The sequence below is a fragment of the Chaetodon trifascialis genome, chromosome 6 (assembly GCF_039877785.1).
Source record: "Chaetodon trifascialis isolate fChaTrf1 chromosome 6, fChaTrf1.hap1, whole genome shotgun sequence".
Taxonomy (NCBI): Eukaryota; Metazoa; Chordata; class Actinopteri; order Chaetodontiformes; family Chaetodontidae; genus Chaetodon; species Chaetodon trifascialis.
Window position 1 is genome coordinate 27166286 of NC_092061.1, and position 17263 is coordinate 27183548.

General features: G+C 40.9%; 1 protein-coding gene, 1 long non-coding RNA gene and 1 pseudogene across 2 annotated transcripts; all 3 read right to left on the minus strand.

Moving 5' to 3' along the window:
- Nucleotides 1–642: 642 nt before the first annotated feature.
- LOC139332228 (hydroxycarboxylic acid receptor 2-like) lies at nt 643–2997 on the minus strand (annotated as a pseudogene).
- Nucleotides 2998–4632: 1635 nt separating this feature from the next.
- Nucleotides 4633–11891, minus strand: LOC139333157 (collagen alpha-1(II) chain). The gene is made up of 7 exons (XM_070965445.1): nt 11842–11891; nt 11670–11732; nt 10345–10510; nt 10025–10131; nt 7403–7483; nt 7112–7297; nt 4633–4791 (listed from the first exon to the last, which is right to left on the minus strand). The coding sequence occupies exons 3-7, from the start codon at nt 10502–10504 to the stop codon at nt 4648–4650; spliced, it is 678 nt and encodes a 225-aa protein (XP_070821546.1). The 5' UTR covers nt 10505–10510; nt 11670–11732; nt 11842–11891; the 3' UTR covers nt 4633–4647.
- Nucleotides 11892–12106: 215 nt separating this feature from the next.
- On the minus strand, nt 12107–16827 carry LOC139332391 (uncharacterized). The gene is made up of 3 exons (XR_011602289.1): nt 16773–16827; nt 15272–15325; nt 12107–12161 (listed from the first exon to the last, which is right to left on the minus strand). It is a non-coding gene; the product is annotated as an uncharacterized lncRNA (long non-coding RNA).
- Nucleotides 16828–17263: the final 436 nt, after the last annotated feature.

Consider the following 17263-nt stretch of genomic DNA (forward strand, 5'->3'; position numbering starts at 1 on the left):
TAAATATCTTTATTGACACCCAACACTCTTTTTCCTTTTTTGTTTTTTGTTAAAATATCTTTATTTAGAGAAAACAATGACAGAACAACATGAGGAAGAAAAATACCAGTGAGAACAGTGAAGACATGCAGGCCAGTTAAAAACAACAATAGTGATAATCACAATCATGATAATAATAATAATGGTGTGTGTGTGTGTGTGTGTGTGTGTGTGTGTGTGTGTGTGTGTGTGTGTGTGTGTGTGTGTGTGTGCGTGTGTGTGTTTGAGTGAGAGAGAATTCAAAACGGATAACCATCAGTGAAAAAACATTAAATGAATATTTATATGAAAAATATGAATTATTTGTTTTTTCCAAAGCAACACAAACATGACACAAAAGTTAGTTACACACAGGAGTGCAATTACAAAGTGATGGCAATGAAGCACAAAAACATGGTGATAAAATGTAGAAAAAGTTCATTTCCAACATGATTTTAGGTTTATTAAAAACAAACATATGTTGTGTCACACATTGTGTTAATTGCATTTACACTCTGACTGAACATGCATTTGTCCGTCTCTGGGTACAGAGTGCACTTTAATTTCAGGTGTAAACATTTTTCTCAGTGCTGCTTGGTCCAGTCATGATTATGGAGGAAGCACTCACTCCATGGCTTCACTCCCTCTGTCAGCCCTCATGGATTTCAGTTCCTGCTGGGTGGTGGACTGACTTCCCGATGAGGAAGTCGTGTTCTCGCTGTCGCCCGGGTCCCGTCTGCAGCGCAGGACGCGGGGCAGCGAGCTGCAGAGCGCTTCCTGAACATGGAGCTGGAGAAGACGTAGATGATGGGGTCAAGGACCGAGTTCAGGAAGTTCAGCCCCAAAGACACGATGGTGAGCTGGGTGAAAGTGTAGAAGGAGGCACAGTCCCACGGGCGGTATGAGCGGATGACCCACACCCCGATGGTCGTCACCGTGGTGGGTAAGAAGCACACCATGAACACGGCAACGATGGCAGCGCACACTCGCATCGCCTTTCGCACCTTGTCGATTTTTCCCATCTGGCGCTCTTTCAACAACCTGGAGATCCAGATGGAGCAGAACAGCAGCATGCCCACCAGGATGATGATGGCTCGTGATGCCTCCTTGTAAGAAGTGAAGAAGAAGCGCTGGGTGCTGTTCCCACTGCCCTTGATGTGGTTGTAAGCCAGCATGGGAACACGTGGGCTGATCACCAACAACCAGACCGTTAAGCAGGACTTCCAGAGGTAGAATGCAACTAAGTACAGCACAAATATGAGGTACTACTTTACTGAAGTACTTCCATTTTCTGCTGTCTTGTACTTCTACTCTACATCTCACAACTAATAAATGATGCAGTACTATGAATAAACCTACCCAGCAGTACATAAAGAGGTTAAAGTACACTGCATCATGAATGACGCTGGCTTGTTCATCACCATCCAGTAATATGACATACATTCATCTGCAGAATGAGTACTGTTACTTTTGGTACTTTAAGGATGTTTTGATTGTAATACATTTATACTTTTCCTTGTAACAGAGTATTTCTACGCTGTGGTACTTTTACAATAAACCTCATCTTTTTACTGGATTTCAATTACTGATGTATTAATACTGCAGCTTGTAAAGCTGGAGTTTATTTGAGGTACTTTATGTACTGCTGAAGTATCCCCTTATCTTATTTTAACATGTTCTTTTAGTCGATTATATTCTTTAATCTGAATCAGCAAAGAAACCAGAGTTACTATATACATGTAGTGAAGTAAAAAGTATTACTTACAAATACAATATGAAGTAGCATAAAATAGAAATACTCAAGTAAACTACATGTACCTCCAAACTGTATTGAAGTACAGAGCTTGAGTAAATGTATTTACTTTCCATCACTGCTTTCAAAGGTGTTATATGTTTGAAATAGTCAATTTCATACATGCGGGGGATGTTGAATGTCCAAAAGTACTGAGGTCATATTGTTGAGGGTCATTGTGGGTCTTCAGAGCCTGGACGAGCCGTTTAAGTCCAGGTCTGTCCTCTGGACACCTGCATGGACATTTTGTAGGTGGACACCAGCTGTTTTCACACTCAGTATATTTAAATTATTGAGTTGATTTGAGGTCAAAGCAGTAATAAAATGACATAATCAAACAGTTCTTTGAATGAATAAACTGTGAACAGTTAAAGGTCCCATATTATGAAAAAACAATTTATATGTCATTTATCAGATCAGACCCCCGTCCCCACCCCAACCCTCACTGCCACTGCCAAATCTCACTGAACTCAGTTAAAAACTTGAGAGCCCTGCACAGGTAATGTCAATAATAACGTGCATAGCCATTATTTACTTCATAAAATCGAACCATTTTATACAATACACATTTCTTGAACTCAAATACTTATTGCTTTAGCTTGCAAAATAAAGATATTTACATGCCGATGAAGCTAGTTTAGTGCTGTCCTTACTGGGATTAGAAGTGGGCCAGTGCTAATTAGTTAGCACTAAACAGCTATAAAACATATAATGTTACCCCTCAAAAAATGCACTGTCCTCATAATTTTCGACCAGAGCATTAACAATCAAGCCAGATTTGGGATGAGTTAACGTGAACCAGAAACTTATGGTCGCAAATGTATAATTTCACTCGTAAATCGTGCAATAAGCAGGATGATTCATCATGTCCGGTTTTATTTCTCCATATCAACCTTCTCCCTCTTTCCGTGTTAACTCTACACAAAGTTACTGGTTGGTTACTGGTCGAAAATTATGAATGATAGCATACAGTAACGATAGCACTAAGCTACCTTCATCGGCATGTAAATACCTTTAGTTTGCAAGCTAAAGCAATAAGTATGTGAGTCCAAGAAATGTATATTGTATAAAGTGGTTCGATTTTATGAAATCACTAACAGCTATGCACGTTGTTATTGACATTACCTGTGAAGTCTCTTCGTGGATGGTGTCGTTGCCCTGGATGTTTGCGTCTGGGGCATGCGCATGCGCAGTTGGAGGAATCGCCGATGATTACTTTCCACTCAGAGCTTTTAGACTCATACTCATATAAAAACACTCGTAACCCGAACCCAATTTCACAGACTCACGTATATGACAGCGGAATTTTTTCTTGTAAAACAACTTTTATGACACACAAATTGTTAACTTTACAAATACGAAACTTTAATTATGGACACGTCTTTTTGACAGCGATCTTACACCATAGAAACTCAACAGAAAACAGCTCATGACAAAAGATGGAGGTGACTGAAGTGCTAATACAAGCAATGACCTACTCTGTTCAAAAATATCTACAACAGCTGCATGATGTATTTACAACAGTTACACTTAACATGTACTTTCAAATAGGTGACAATCTGGACGAAGTTCTTACAGACCATAAAGTCTCTCTGACAGGTGTGACTGAAAAGAAACCAAAGATGTCTGCACACTGTCACTCAAGAATCCACAATCTGCCATCTGATTAATGGACTTAGACATATGGTGAAGGTACAGTTTGAAAGAAAAATTATGGTCTAACAACTGAAACATCACTGATGAATTGTGTACAATGTCAGTCCCTTGCACTCACTTTATTAAATAAAAACAGTGAAAGGGACAGAAAATAAATATGGACTAAGAATGAGAGATCTCCCCTGTACTCTGTAGAAATATTTAATATGAGGTAATGTGGTGTATATTTGGACAGTTAACCTAAAAACTGTAAAAAAAATTTAAAAAAAATCCTCACTGAACAACAAAATCGTCCCAGAAACGCATACCAGCAATAAACTGCATGAGCTGCTGGCAGCTCTGCTGAATGCAGCGAGGTGGGCCAAGCACTGTAAAGTCAGAACAATATATCAGAAAGTCTGAAATCATAATAATGAGCTTCTTTTACTTTTTTCAGGTGGTGTGTTAAAAACTACAGGCGTCTGGTGGCAAACCTGACATGAATTTGACCAAACGCAAACTATGTCAACATTTCTGATCTTTGAAGGAACAGAGAGAAGTGGAGATTCCAAAAGAGAGTAAACAATCATATTCCCTTTGGTGCATAACCCATGAGTAGTCATGAGTATGAGTATGTCACCGAGCTTCCAGCACCACCAATGATGTCACTTGAACACAATGATCAAGTCAAAATGTACCTGAATCAAAATGAGAATGACTAAATGAATGTCAAGCATTTACATAAATAAGCAGGTTTCAAACACAAACACAAATGTACAAAATATGGTTAATGTCAAGAATTTCAGGTTCAAAATATCCCTGGTCTAAAAAGTGGGCAAGCCAACAGTCTTTCTGTGCAGAGGAAACCTTCAGAAAGGGAGAGAAACCCTTTCTGATCCCTGAGGATCTTCAGTTCACTTTGTGTCTCTAGTCCTCACTGTTTTTTTTGAAAAAGGTTGCAGTGGAACATTTTTCACCCAGAATTCCCACTGTTGGCATCCAAAATGAATTGGCTGGTCAGCACACTTGAAAACATGTGGATAACTCTGAATTACAAAGCAATGCCAAGTCAAAAATGATGTTTTGAGTCATGTTCTAAAAGACAGTATAAAGGTGCCAGATATACATGGTTTGCCTGTTCAGATCTTTGTAACTGTGGACCACCACACAGATGCACTCATGCTAAGAGACAGGGGGCATCTCTAGCTGAAGCATGCAGGCCCTATGGTGAAGCCAAACTCCTGGGTTACTTCTTTGTTTCCAAATATTGCCAGGTCCCTGAGAGGCAGCAGTTGGAGATCTTCACTTTCAAACTGAAAAATTGATTCCTGGGCTCCTGACTCCAGCTGTAGAAAAGGAAACAGTGTTTGAAAGTACTCAGAGAACAAGAGAATCACACCTCTGATTGTTGAAGCCATGTTTGGGAAGTGGCTCTACACATGGCAGTGTCTCAGGTTGAATTGTCTCCTGACCCCTTAACTTTTGATCTAGTACCATCATTGTCATCACCAGGTCTACTAACTCTTTATAAGATAAGACAATACAATAGTAAATACAATAGTCAAGTACTAAAAGCAATCCACTATAGTTTGAATATATACGCTTTACTATGAGGTAGACATTTTAACAAGTTAACAAGTTATCAACTCCAATTTAGTAATATTTCTGTTTTTGTCTTTAAAAATTCATAGTCACAAGTGAGGCCAGTATGAACAGACTGGAGCCCAGTTGCTGGTAAAGGCCAGATAAAAAAAAACATCAAGGGGGGATGGAAATACCAGTACTTTAATATGGCTAATATGGTTAATTCAGGATAAGGCACATTTCCACAGCACTAATTCCATCAGAACTACAGCAGAATCATATAACACTCTGCAGCTTTCATTTTCACTTCTCAAACAGCTCTTACTCTTTTCAATACAGCAATACTCTTTTCATTCATTAATTATTTCCAGTTGCTCTGACTTCTACATTTTCTTTTTCAAGCACAGTTATGCATAGTCAAATAAAGAGTTGTTGGGATACTTTTACTTTGAAACATCTGCAGGAGGTGTTGGATTTCATTGATAAACTGTCATGTCCTGTCATCAAGTCATGAATCCTTTGTGGGGAAAGAATCATAATGGTTCAGTCTGAACCCTCAGGTTATTTATGTAGAATAACCTGCAGCCAAGACTGCATGAACCCTCAGAGATCAGTCATTCTTCATTTTGGTAGCAGCACAAATTCTTTTTTGATGACAATAGAATTGAAAATTGAATAGCATAGCTTCAGTCATTAAAGCAATGCCAAATCAGAAACAACCGTGTTAATAACAAAAGCTTTCACACTGAGATTTATGGCACATAAGAAACATGAATATTCACTGTCAGTGTGGTAAATAGCTAAATTACGATGGTGACAGCTACCACTGAGGGATAGCTTGAGTGGGAGGCTGCTGAAGTCATACAGTATAGTAGCATCAGTAAACATGACTGCCATCTCCAAATAAATCTCAACCTAGCCCAGATCAAACAGTGGGGTATTAACAGGTTGGCTATCGACAGACAACACTTAGCCCACTACCACCTGGTGATTCGATCAAATATGCATAGATGTCTGGATAAGCATGACGGCTGACCAATAAACCTTAATTTATCAAGGTATCATGAACACTCAGGTTCAGGCAAGGTAGCAATTGCAATCCAAATTCAATGCAATTTGACATCTACAGAATGTTCTGTGTTCTATCCCCCCAAAGAGCTGGCATGTTTTGGAAAATACATGTATGTGACAGTCTGGTCTATGGTAGCTTACCAGCACAAAAGAGCTAAATGGAAGTGACTGAAAAGAATTTGTGAATAAAAACAGTATTTTTGTTTGAGAAGAGACGATGAGAGCAGCAGAGTGGTGAGTATGACATGACCATGTTGTTTTACTTGTACTGAAATACTGTGGAAATACTATATTGAATTTATCAAGGCAGAGCAGTAAACATGGAGGAAGTGTTGAGGTTGCATTAACAGCAAATAACATTAACAGCAATTTAAAACAGGACCAGATGAAAAAAACCAAGATACATCTTATTAAAATGTAAGGAGATACGCACATATATAATACAAGACAATTATGAATAAAAACCTGTTTCTAATGTAGGCATATTTCCAATAGAGGCTATACTGTAGTAATCAATGTCATATTCTTTCGACTAATACTGCCACCTAGCGACCATAGCCAATACTGCCAAGATGAAAAAATATATGCTCATTTGGGTTATGAGATGATGTATGCTCTAAGAGCTTTTATTCATGGGAGTCTTGCTGATTTGTGTTTCGGTTTCACAGTCATGTCTCTCAGTGAGCTCAAAGATAATGCAGCCTCCTCAGTCTGAGTCTGGTCAGATTTGATTGTTTAGCTAGCTGGATAAATGGCTTCAACCAGCCTGCCTGATTTTCTCTGTATTTAAAGTGAATAAAGGCCCCAGCCATTTTTGAGAATTTATAGTAAAAGCAATACAGCGTTAACAGTAACATTTTTCTGTTGTTGATGCAGAGAGAAGTACTGTGGAGAATTAAAATGAGTGCAATAAAAGTGAGGCTTACTGAAGGTGTATGTGAGTTGGGGCTAAAATGTCCTCAGCACTGAGTCTTAGATTCATAAACTTCCATCATCGTCACTGTCACTTACTACACAGTCTTGCAGTTCCCCCAGGTAACTCTGCCTTCTAGTGTCAGCCAGGAACTTGATTTCCCTCTCTCTGTGGCTCCGTCTATTTCCTGGCTGACAGTAGTAAGTGATGGTCTGAGTGGAGATTCTGCTGTTCAGTCGTAGAAACCTCATCTGCACCACATCTGTTCCTCCTGGATACTCAAACTGGAGGTAAGGGGTTTGCACAGGAGATGTGATTCAGAGAAAGAAAGAAAAAAAATCTGACATCTATCTCAGACAAAAAAAGCAATATTTGAATCAGACACTCACCTGGAAGCCATCTTCAATTGTGCTCAACCAGTGAAATGACATATTGGTGCCAGAATCTTTCAGCCAAGCTTTTACTGGAACCTGTGGTCAGTCATTGATGTTTTCGCATTAACATGATGTGTTTGACCAAATAACAAAGATGTATATATTTGAAGGTGCAAATATGGCTTGAACAATTAAAATCATAAATTAACCTCAGCTTTGAGCAGTTTTGATACTTAACCACACCACTGCAGAGAAAACTGGCTGTCCAGTCTTTATACTATACTAGAAGGTACAGTGCATACTATTAAATATTACATTGTGTACATCTGAGTCATTTGCCAAAAAAAGAAAAAAAATCTTTCTCAATTTCTTAACACAGAACATATGAGGTACTTATATGTGATTCATTAATGTGCATGCATTTCTAAATTGAGAACACAGATTAATAGTACCTTCAGTTCAACAATGTGTTCATTCAGATGGAAAATTACTTAGGAAATATGTGTAAACATGTTCATGGTAGCAAGAAGAGGATTTGGACCATCGACTTTCTCAATAAAAACGAGTGGTCACTTAAGACGCATATGGAGACACATCCAAATGCCAGGTGTGAACTGATATACTTTGAGCACTTCCAATCAGATCTTCCAAGACGTATGTTGATGCCCGGTGTAAACAAGCTGTGAGAATTTTGAGAGTGGTGAGGTGTTTACACCTGGCATTATCACACCTGGTAGAGAGATTTCCTGCATTGACCCCTGTGAAAGCAAAGCTACAGCAGCTGAGTGCTCAGTGTGTGCAGGAGGCAGTGGAGAGGGTGGTCAGGATTATCCATAATGGATAACAGTTTGTTCAGTGTCCTCCTCTCCACTACGGCCGCAAAAGTGTCTGTTTTGCAACCAAATATGTAACCAGCCATCTTAATCAGCTTATTATCAAGTCTGTGGGTGTTGCCAGCTCCAGTGCTGCTCCCCAAGCAGACTACAGCAAAGTAAAGTGCACTGGCCACAGGAGACTTCCAGCATCTTGCTGCACACGTTTAAGATCTCAGCTTCCCAAGGAAATAGAGTCGGCTCATCCCTTTCTTGTACACAGCTTTGGTGTTCCTGTTCAGTTTGTTGTTGAAGTGAATGCCCAGGTTCTTGTAGTCCTCCCCCATGTCAATCTCCACTCCCAGAATACACTGTTGGTGTTGGGGTTGTGAAGCTGGCCTCTTCTAAAGTCGATCACCATCTCCTTGGTCTTGGCCATATTAAGTCATCCACCAGCCCTATGCTTCTCTTCCCACAAATCATCCAACCACTGCAATCATCAGAAAACTTCTGCATGCGGCACAGCCTGAAAGTCTGTGGTGTACAAGGTGAACAGGAAGGGAGACAGGACAGTCCCCTGTGGAGCTCCTGTACTTTCCACCACCATTTCAGACAGAACACAGACTGACTTACTGAAGGACACAAACTGTTTGCCTTTCAGGTATTCAGTAAACCAAAACATGGACGTGTCTACCATCGTCGCTTGCAGCATCTCCCTCAGTAGCGGTAGCTGGATGGTGTTGAATGCATGGAAGAAATCAAACAACATGATTCTCGTAGTGCAGTCAGTTTCATCCAGACTTGAGTGAGTGAGCTGTAGCAGGTTGGCATTGTTCGCTCTCAGGTCTGCAGGTAAGCAAACTGCAGAGGGTTTAGTGATGATCCCATCTGCTGTCTAAGGTGGATCAGACCAACCTCTCCAGCACCTTTATCACATGAGATGTGACGGCAACTGCTCTATAGCTGTTGAGGCCAGATGGTTGTCTGTTATTTTCTCCTGGTTCAGATTGAAGAGGTGCTGCAGAGTAGCAGATGACTGGCTGGCACAGTTCTCCAAACCCTGGGGGCTGATACTGTCACGGCCTGGAGCTGTGCCTCATTGGAGTCACTCCATCTGTCTTCTAATTTGGCCAGTAGCTACAGTCAGGTAGGGGAGGGTGCTTGTCTCAGTGAAGGAAAGGCACTTCAAAAGCACTGGGGGCAGTGGGGGGTGTGAGGAACTCTGGGTGTGTGATGGTGTGCTGTGTGGTGAATGAGGGCCCTGAACTCTGTGTGCCTGTGTGCTAGCTTGTCTTGACTTGGACTGACTCAAATCTGTATCTGCTTGGGACAACCAACTACCATGAGCAGTTCTTTTCAAAACTGACTCTTGCAAAGACTGACTTCTGCATGACTGATCCAAACCTGGAAAAGCAGCTGCCATCATCATCACTACCATCTGACATCAGATGCCTCATCAAACAGAAGCAGTTCCAGCTATCGCATCATAAGCTAGTGTGATATAGACCCTTGACAGTTGTTATTTGTGGAAGGAAACTGAAGATCAAGATTCACCAACGGGCCTCTAGAATCGTTAAGATTTAAAGACTGTGTGGAAAATCCCACCTGAAACTGTGAGAGATTAGTTTCTTTGTACAGGCAGCATCTTGAAGCTGTCATTAAAGCAAAGGCTTCTCCACGAAGTATTACATAATTTTACTTGTTATGCATTCTTAAATAGGGATTATGGTTACATAAGGATATTAATCAATGTCCAAATGATATTATGTTTTAAAATGCTAGAAGTTACACTTTAAGAATCAGTTGTGGTGTGTGTTGATAATACCTGAGGTTGGAGTGGAGACAGGCAAGTCTTTGGCTCTGCTGTGAAGTCACAGTACACTTGAAAAGCATCGGCTGGGCTACCCTGGTTAGGATCAATGTAATACATCCCTGAAAGATTGGCAAATGTTACAACACAGAGCAAACATGTTGTTAATATTTGCATGACCTGCTGGTAAACATGAGGGCCATTCTGACCTGTAGATCATTGTAGAATTTAATGATAAACATGTATTGTTATTTTCAAAGGAAGCACAGTTTATATTTTTCTCTTAATACCTTTTCCTTGGAATTGTTCAGAGCATCAATGAATGTCAGTCTCACCATTAGTGAAGTTGGGGTGAGCAAGCCACAGCTCCAGACATGTACTAGCTGGGTGTTGTTTGCTGCCATCTGGTGGGTTTATGAACCAGTGAAGATCTCTCTGAAGGGAATCTAACAGAGTCTGGACCAGGACATAGTCGGGCTTGTCTGACATGTTCATGACCTCCTGAGATGTTCATAGCAAAATAAAGAGGGATATGGAAAGGATGAGATGACATAGTAAACTGAGGAAACTATAAGTAGATATTAAAAGGGGAACTCAAATTTTACAGATGAAGATTAATTTACTTGTCATTTGGAATACCACTCAGAGTGCTGCATATAAAAGCATTTGTATAATGTCTCACTACTCCCTCAGCTTTATGGAAGTGCAGTACTTAATTGCTGGAGTACATCGTTAAGACCTAGAAATAAGTGGAATTCATTTGAATAGATTCAATGAACAAATCAGCATTACAAATAACAAAGTCAATATACACTTAAATCAAGTAACATTTTTTTCACCTGTTCTTTTACATGTTGAATTATCTTTTTTGGATGATTTCTGTTTTTGACTTTTGACATTGTAACTATGAGATGGTCTTTCTAACTATTAAGAGTGATTATAAGATAAAATAGGATAACAAAAGTCACATCACATCAGCACCAGAAACAGGCCAAGAGGTGAAAAAAGACAAAGAACTCTAAGATTGGAAAAAATAAAATAGACAAAACAATTGACAGAGCTGTACACAAAACAATACCTTACATTATTGAAGTGAATTGTGCAAATATTTGTGGACAAGAAATAATAATCCACTGAATATCCACACAATAATAATCTGAATGTAGGTATATAAGTCTGTCAGGTGCGAGGAGCAGCAGCAACGATGACATCTTAACGTGCCACAGTGGGTAGTCCAGAGGTTTTGTTGTCCATATGCAACACAGTGCATACAGGTGGGTGCGACACAAGCAGCGTTGTTCATTGCAATACCTGTGTATGTGTACTGGGAGGTTTACATAATAAATCTAGTGAGGGATGGATCAGAGCCAAACCTGAAGCAAACATGGGAGCACCTTCTATGATATTTTGCACAACATAAATGAAACTGAACATGGGGACAGTTAAGGAGGTTGTTATATTGAGCGGCATGGAGACAACATATGAATGCAGCTAACTGCGGACAAGCTCTAATACCTTCTCCTCATGACTTTTTGTGGCGTTGTGTTTATGGTTCTTCCTGAGTCTGCTACTCATAAGAAAAACAGGATAGGTGAGGCAGCCATTATGTGCATATGAATGCACAGTGGTTCTAAGGCATGTAGTTATCAGTCACACTTACCTTTAGCTGTGTCAATGTGGGATCCAGGGAGGTTCCTGGTGGTCCAGGTGGGCCAGGTGGACCCTAACAAACAAAATGTGACCCATGAATACACATGATGCGTGGTGTCACACATTTCTGTTGTTCAATGCAATAAAACCTGTATCTTGCTCTATTAGAGACATATACTCACAGATAAGCCTTTCTTTCCAGTAGGGCCTGGAGGTCCAGTAAATCCTTTCAGGCCCTGTGAGCACAAATAGCGTCTAATTAGAAATCTATGTACATTTTTCAGGAGAGGCAACCTCATGCAATCTAGTTTTGCATTTACTCACCTTCTGTCCAAACAAACCCTAAAAACAGACAAGTAGATGTGTGGATGTTAAGAGTAATATTTATTCTTTCCAGCATCAAAGTTATTATTGTTAGCTGTAATGTCAGTTACTAGAGATGACTTACAGGCAACCCAGGCAGGCCTGGAGCACCTCTTCTACCTGGTGGACCGATATCCCCCTAGGAAATAGTCAATACTACTTCATGATTATCAACACACAGTCAAGGGAACAGAATGACTCGAACCGAATGGTTTATTGAAAGCTTTTGTTGTGCATTCAAACAAAAATGGAAAAATATGAAAAACAACAGCTTTCACTCGATGTTGACAGTCATTTGAATGCTAGGTTTTTTAGGCCTGTATTGTATTCTTTATATTACTCCAGACCACACCCTCTAAATTGTTTTCAACTTTTAAACCAGCCAGCAGTTTCCATTCATTTCTAAATGTCAAAATTAATTTGCAAAGACTTCTAAACATGCATAAGAAGTTTCTGCAAGTTGATTTTAATGCCATGAGCATAAACCGTCAAAGCAAACATCATATCTGCAATGAACATGACTGTGGTTATTAGTCTGGCCATCATTAGGTTGGATATGTGTGACATTGCATAAAACAAAAAACCCTGTGAATCCTGGGTCTGTAACTATATTGTATTAGACCTTTTTTGAGAAAGTTGCACTATGGTCACATGGTTATGCAGTAAGTGCAGATTATTTCAAACAGTCTGCCACTCTGGAGAGTTCCTGTGCAGATGGGACGCTCTAACATCCTAGACATGAAGGTACCCTGTGGAGTTCTCTTATAACAAACAAAAAGTTATGATTACATTGAATGTAAACCAAAATGCAATGTCTGTATCTTTGAGCTCTTATAAACATAATAAGCACATTTTTCTTAAAAGTTTGAAACCTGCATTGCTTTGATCCATGTTTACTAGCTAGCAGACCTCTTCTTCCCTACCTTTGTTGGCACATTGTTGCATTTCTTGCTGTATTACTTCCACCTGTAGATCAGTAGGATACTATGAAACCATTGTGTATTGCCTCATCCAAGAGCATGTGTACATGCATATGCATCCTCATCTCATCTCATCTCATCTCATCTCATCTCATCTCATCTCATCTCATCTCATCTCATCTCCCACTGCTTTTCTGGGGTTGGGTCGCGGGGGCAACAGCTTCAGCAGGGGACCCCAAACTTCCCTTTCCCGGGCCACATTAACCAGCTCTGACTCGGGGGATCCCGAGGCCTTCCCAGACCAGTGTGGAGATTTCATCTCTGCACCTAGTCCTGGGTCTTCCCCGTAGTCTCCTCCCAGCTGGACGTGCCTGAAACACCTCCCTGGGGAGGCGCCCAGGGGGCATCCTTACCAGATGCCCGAACCACCTCAACTGGCTCCTTTCAATGCAAAGGAGCAGCGGCTCTACTCTGAGTCCCTCACGGATGACTGAGCTTCTCACCCTATCTCTAAGGGAGACGCCAGCCAACCAATCTCACGTTCCATTGTCCCCTCACAAGACCCCGAGGTACTTGAACTCCCTCACTTGGGGCAAAGACTCATTCCCTACCTGGAATAGGCAATCCATCAGCTTCCTGCTGAGAACCATGGCCTCAGATTTAGAGGTGCTGATCCTCATCCCAGCTGCTCCACACTCGGCTGCAAACCGATCCAATGAGTGCCAGAGGTCACAGACCGATGTGGAACACAGACCACATCATCTGCAAAAAGCAGTGATGAGAGCCTCAGCACACTGAACTGCAGACCCTCCTCCCCCCGACTACACCTTGATATCCTGTCCGTGAATGTCACGAACAGGATTGGTGACAAGGCACAGCTCTGACGGAGGCCAACCCCCACCAGAAACAAGTCCGACTTACTGCCAAGTACCCGAACACAGCTCTTGCTTTGGGCATATAAAGATTGGATGGCCCTGAGAAGTGGCCCCCTCACCCCATACACCCACAGCACCTCCCACAATATCTTCTCCAAGTCCACAAAACACATGTAGACTGGATGGGTATACTCCCAGGCCCCCTCCAGGATCCTTGGGAGAGTAACGAGCTGGTCCGTTGTTCCACAGCCAGGACAGAATCCGTATTGTTCCTCTTCAATCTGAGGTTCGACTATCAGCCGAACCTTCCTTTCCAACACCCTGGAGTAGACTTTACCAGGGAGGCTGAGTAGTGTGATACCCCTATAATTGGCACACACTCTCTGGTCCCCTTTTTTAAACAAGGGGACCACCACCCCAATTTGCCACTCCCTAGGCACTGTCCCAGACTTCCATGCAATGTTGAAGAAACATTGGTGCATCCTCATACACAGGACAAACAAATTGGGACCCTAAAGGACTAAAGGTAAAAAACTCCACAGGATACCTTGAAGAGTACTACACTCATGAGATATGTTAGTTTAAATCAAACTGGGCCCAGCTGTTTGTATGTGGATTACTGAATAAGCTTGATGTGATTATTGATGACTGACACAAGCTTATTCAGTCTTATTCAGTTAGGTCGATTATGGCCAAGACCTCTACAGATGAAACTGGGACATGAGCTTCTTAGAGGTGCTCAGAAATGTTAATATCTTTTCAGAAGATAACATGTAGGTTATTGAGACACCCTCCCAATCTGTCATGGTAATTACTAAAAGTAATTATTAAGATTACCAGAAGAATCGTCTGAGTTCAAAGAACTCTCCATCCCGCCTCTTTCTTTTTCTCTGGGTCTGCTATGCTGACTTTCTTCACCAGCAGTATGTTTTAGAAAGTTGCCCAGCTGTGTTTGCATTTTCACATCAGCAGCTGAGCCATGTGCTGTTGTTAATTATGTAGCCTATAGAAATGATCGTAACCAACATTGTAGCAAATGACATTTTTCTCTCTCTCTCTGTTGCTCTGCAAAATAAGAATAAAAAATGAAAAAATGGGTCACAAAATATACTTTGGCAGCTCTTAATACAACTGCGTGGGCTGGTCAAGTAAAGGTTAAACACAGGTGTATTAAGAGAGACAGAAAGAGAGAGAGGCCTGCAGCTCATTCAATAAATATGAGGCAATGTTAATATTGGTGTGGGCCACAAATAAATGAATGTGTGAGAAACCCTGCTATTCGGTCATATGGTATCAGTCACTTTGTTTAACAAATTTTACATCCTAATCATCTTAATTTGCCATGTATGTGTACACATTCAATGCAGTATAAGTACATACACATGTTTCTATATAGTATATACAACGTGTAGGATTGATGTGATGTATATGATGTGAGCACAGCGTTACTTCACCTGCTCTCCCTTTTGTCCAGCTCTTCCTGACTCTCCAATAGGGCCTTGAATTCCCTGAAATAACAATTATACTCAATGAGCAGAATGTTTTTCAGAGATTTGTCTTGTGTGGCCCAACACGCATGCTGTTTTACATAAATAACAAATCATGGACATGGTTCACAGTCCATGCCATGCACCGTAGCTATACAGTGTCATGCAAAAGTATTCATTCCCCTTGGATTTTTCAACATTTTGCAGTGTTACAACCTGGAATTCAAATTCATCTACCATTTAATTAACACAACATGCATGGTATGGTAAAAGCACCTTTTGCTGTAATTACAACAGCAAGTCTTTTGGGGTTTGTCTCCACCAGTCCATTCTTCTTGGTAAAATAGCTCAAACCCAGTCATCTTAGAGACTTAGAGTATGTGAAAAGTAGTTTTGAAGTCTTGCCACAGATTGAGAGAAGTTGACTGAGGTCTGGATTTTGACTGGGCCATTTGAAGACATTAACAATCTTTGCCATAAACCATCCCAGTGTAGTTCTGTGTTCTTTGAGTCATTGTCCAGCTGGAAGGGAAACCTCTGCCCAGTCTCAAGTCTCTTGTTGACTGAAAGCAGATCTGTATGTTTCAATCCATCCATCTTGGGCTCATGACCAGTTTCCCTGTACCTGCTGCTGAAAAGCATCTGCACAGCATGATGGTGCCACCACTGTTTCACTGTGGGGTGGTGTGATCAGGGTGGCATGCACTGTAGCAAAGTGTTTTTCACCAGGGCCAAAAGTTCAGTTTTGGTCTCATCTGAGCAGAGTACAGTCTCCCACATGTCTGCTGTGTCTCCACCTGTCTGTCAAACTCTTCTCTCTTCTCACCACTCTTCCATAGAGGTCAGACTTGTGGAGTCCAGGACTAATAACTGTCCTGTGGACCCATTCTTCCACCTGAGCTGTGGATTTTTCCAGCTCCTCCACAGTCACCATTGGCCTCTTGGTTTCTCTGATTAATGCTCTCCTTGCGCTTTCCATATTCTAATGTTGGATTTATTGGCTCTCCACGAGGTATTCAATGCATGGAATCATTCATATATATCATATAACCGAACCCTTCTTCGTATTCCTCCACAACTTTGTCCCTGAGCTGTTTGATGAGCTCCTTGGTCTTCATGATGCTGTTTGTTGGTTCTCTAACAAATTCTGAGGCCTACACAGAGCAGGTGTATTTATGCTGAGATTAAATTGCACATAGGTGGACTGTATTTAACTAATTCTGTGACTTCTGAAGAAAACTGGATGCACCTGATCTTAGTTAGCGGTTTCATAGCAAAGGGGGTGAATACATATGCACACAACACATTTCTGATTTTTATTCTAAACACACATTACATTCATTCATTCATTCATTCATACTGTATGTACATATATATGTGTGTGTGTGTGTGTGTGTGTGTGTGTGTGTGTGTGTGTGTGTGTGTGTGTGTGTGTGTGTAAGAATGTTTACTGTACTGATAAGCTCACCTTTAACCCTTCTCCACCAGGAGGGCCAGGCGGTCCTATAGCCCCAGGTTCTCCCTGCATAGTGGGAAATACAGAGAGTACTCTCTTAAAATCACAAAGTGTAAACTGCCTGTTCAGGTGGAAGACTAAAATCAGTCCACTCACATTTCTTTTGTGAATTAATTATCTGCCTTCTGGCCTGATACAGACATCCAGCTGTATGCTGATGATACAGTGATTTGTCTCGGCCTCTACCAGACAGTTTGAACCTTGACAGCTCTATTGATAACACTGACATTCAAATTCTGAATCAACATGTCATTTGTTATGTGTATAAAAAAAGACATTAGGTACAGCCCTCTATTCTTTTCACTCTAGTTTTATTTTCTTGATTGCTTCCCTCTTGACAATCTACTTTTTATATTTTTTATGACATGTTTGCAAATGACTGTATTCTGTTTTTATTTGTGTTTCATACAGTGTACTAACTTTTTGGAATTGGGGTTGTATCA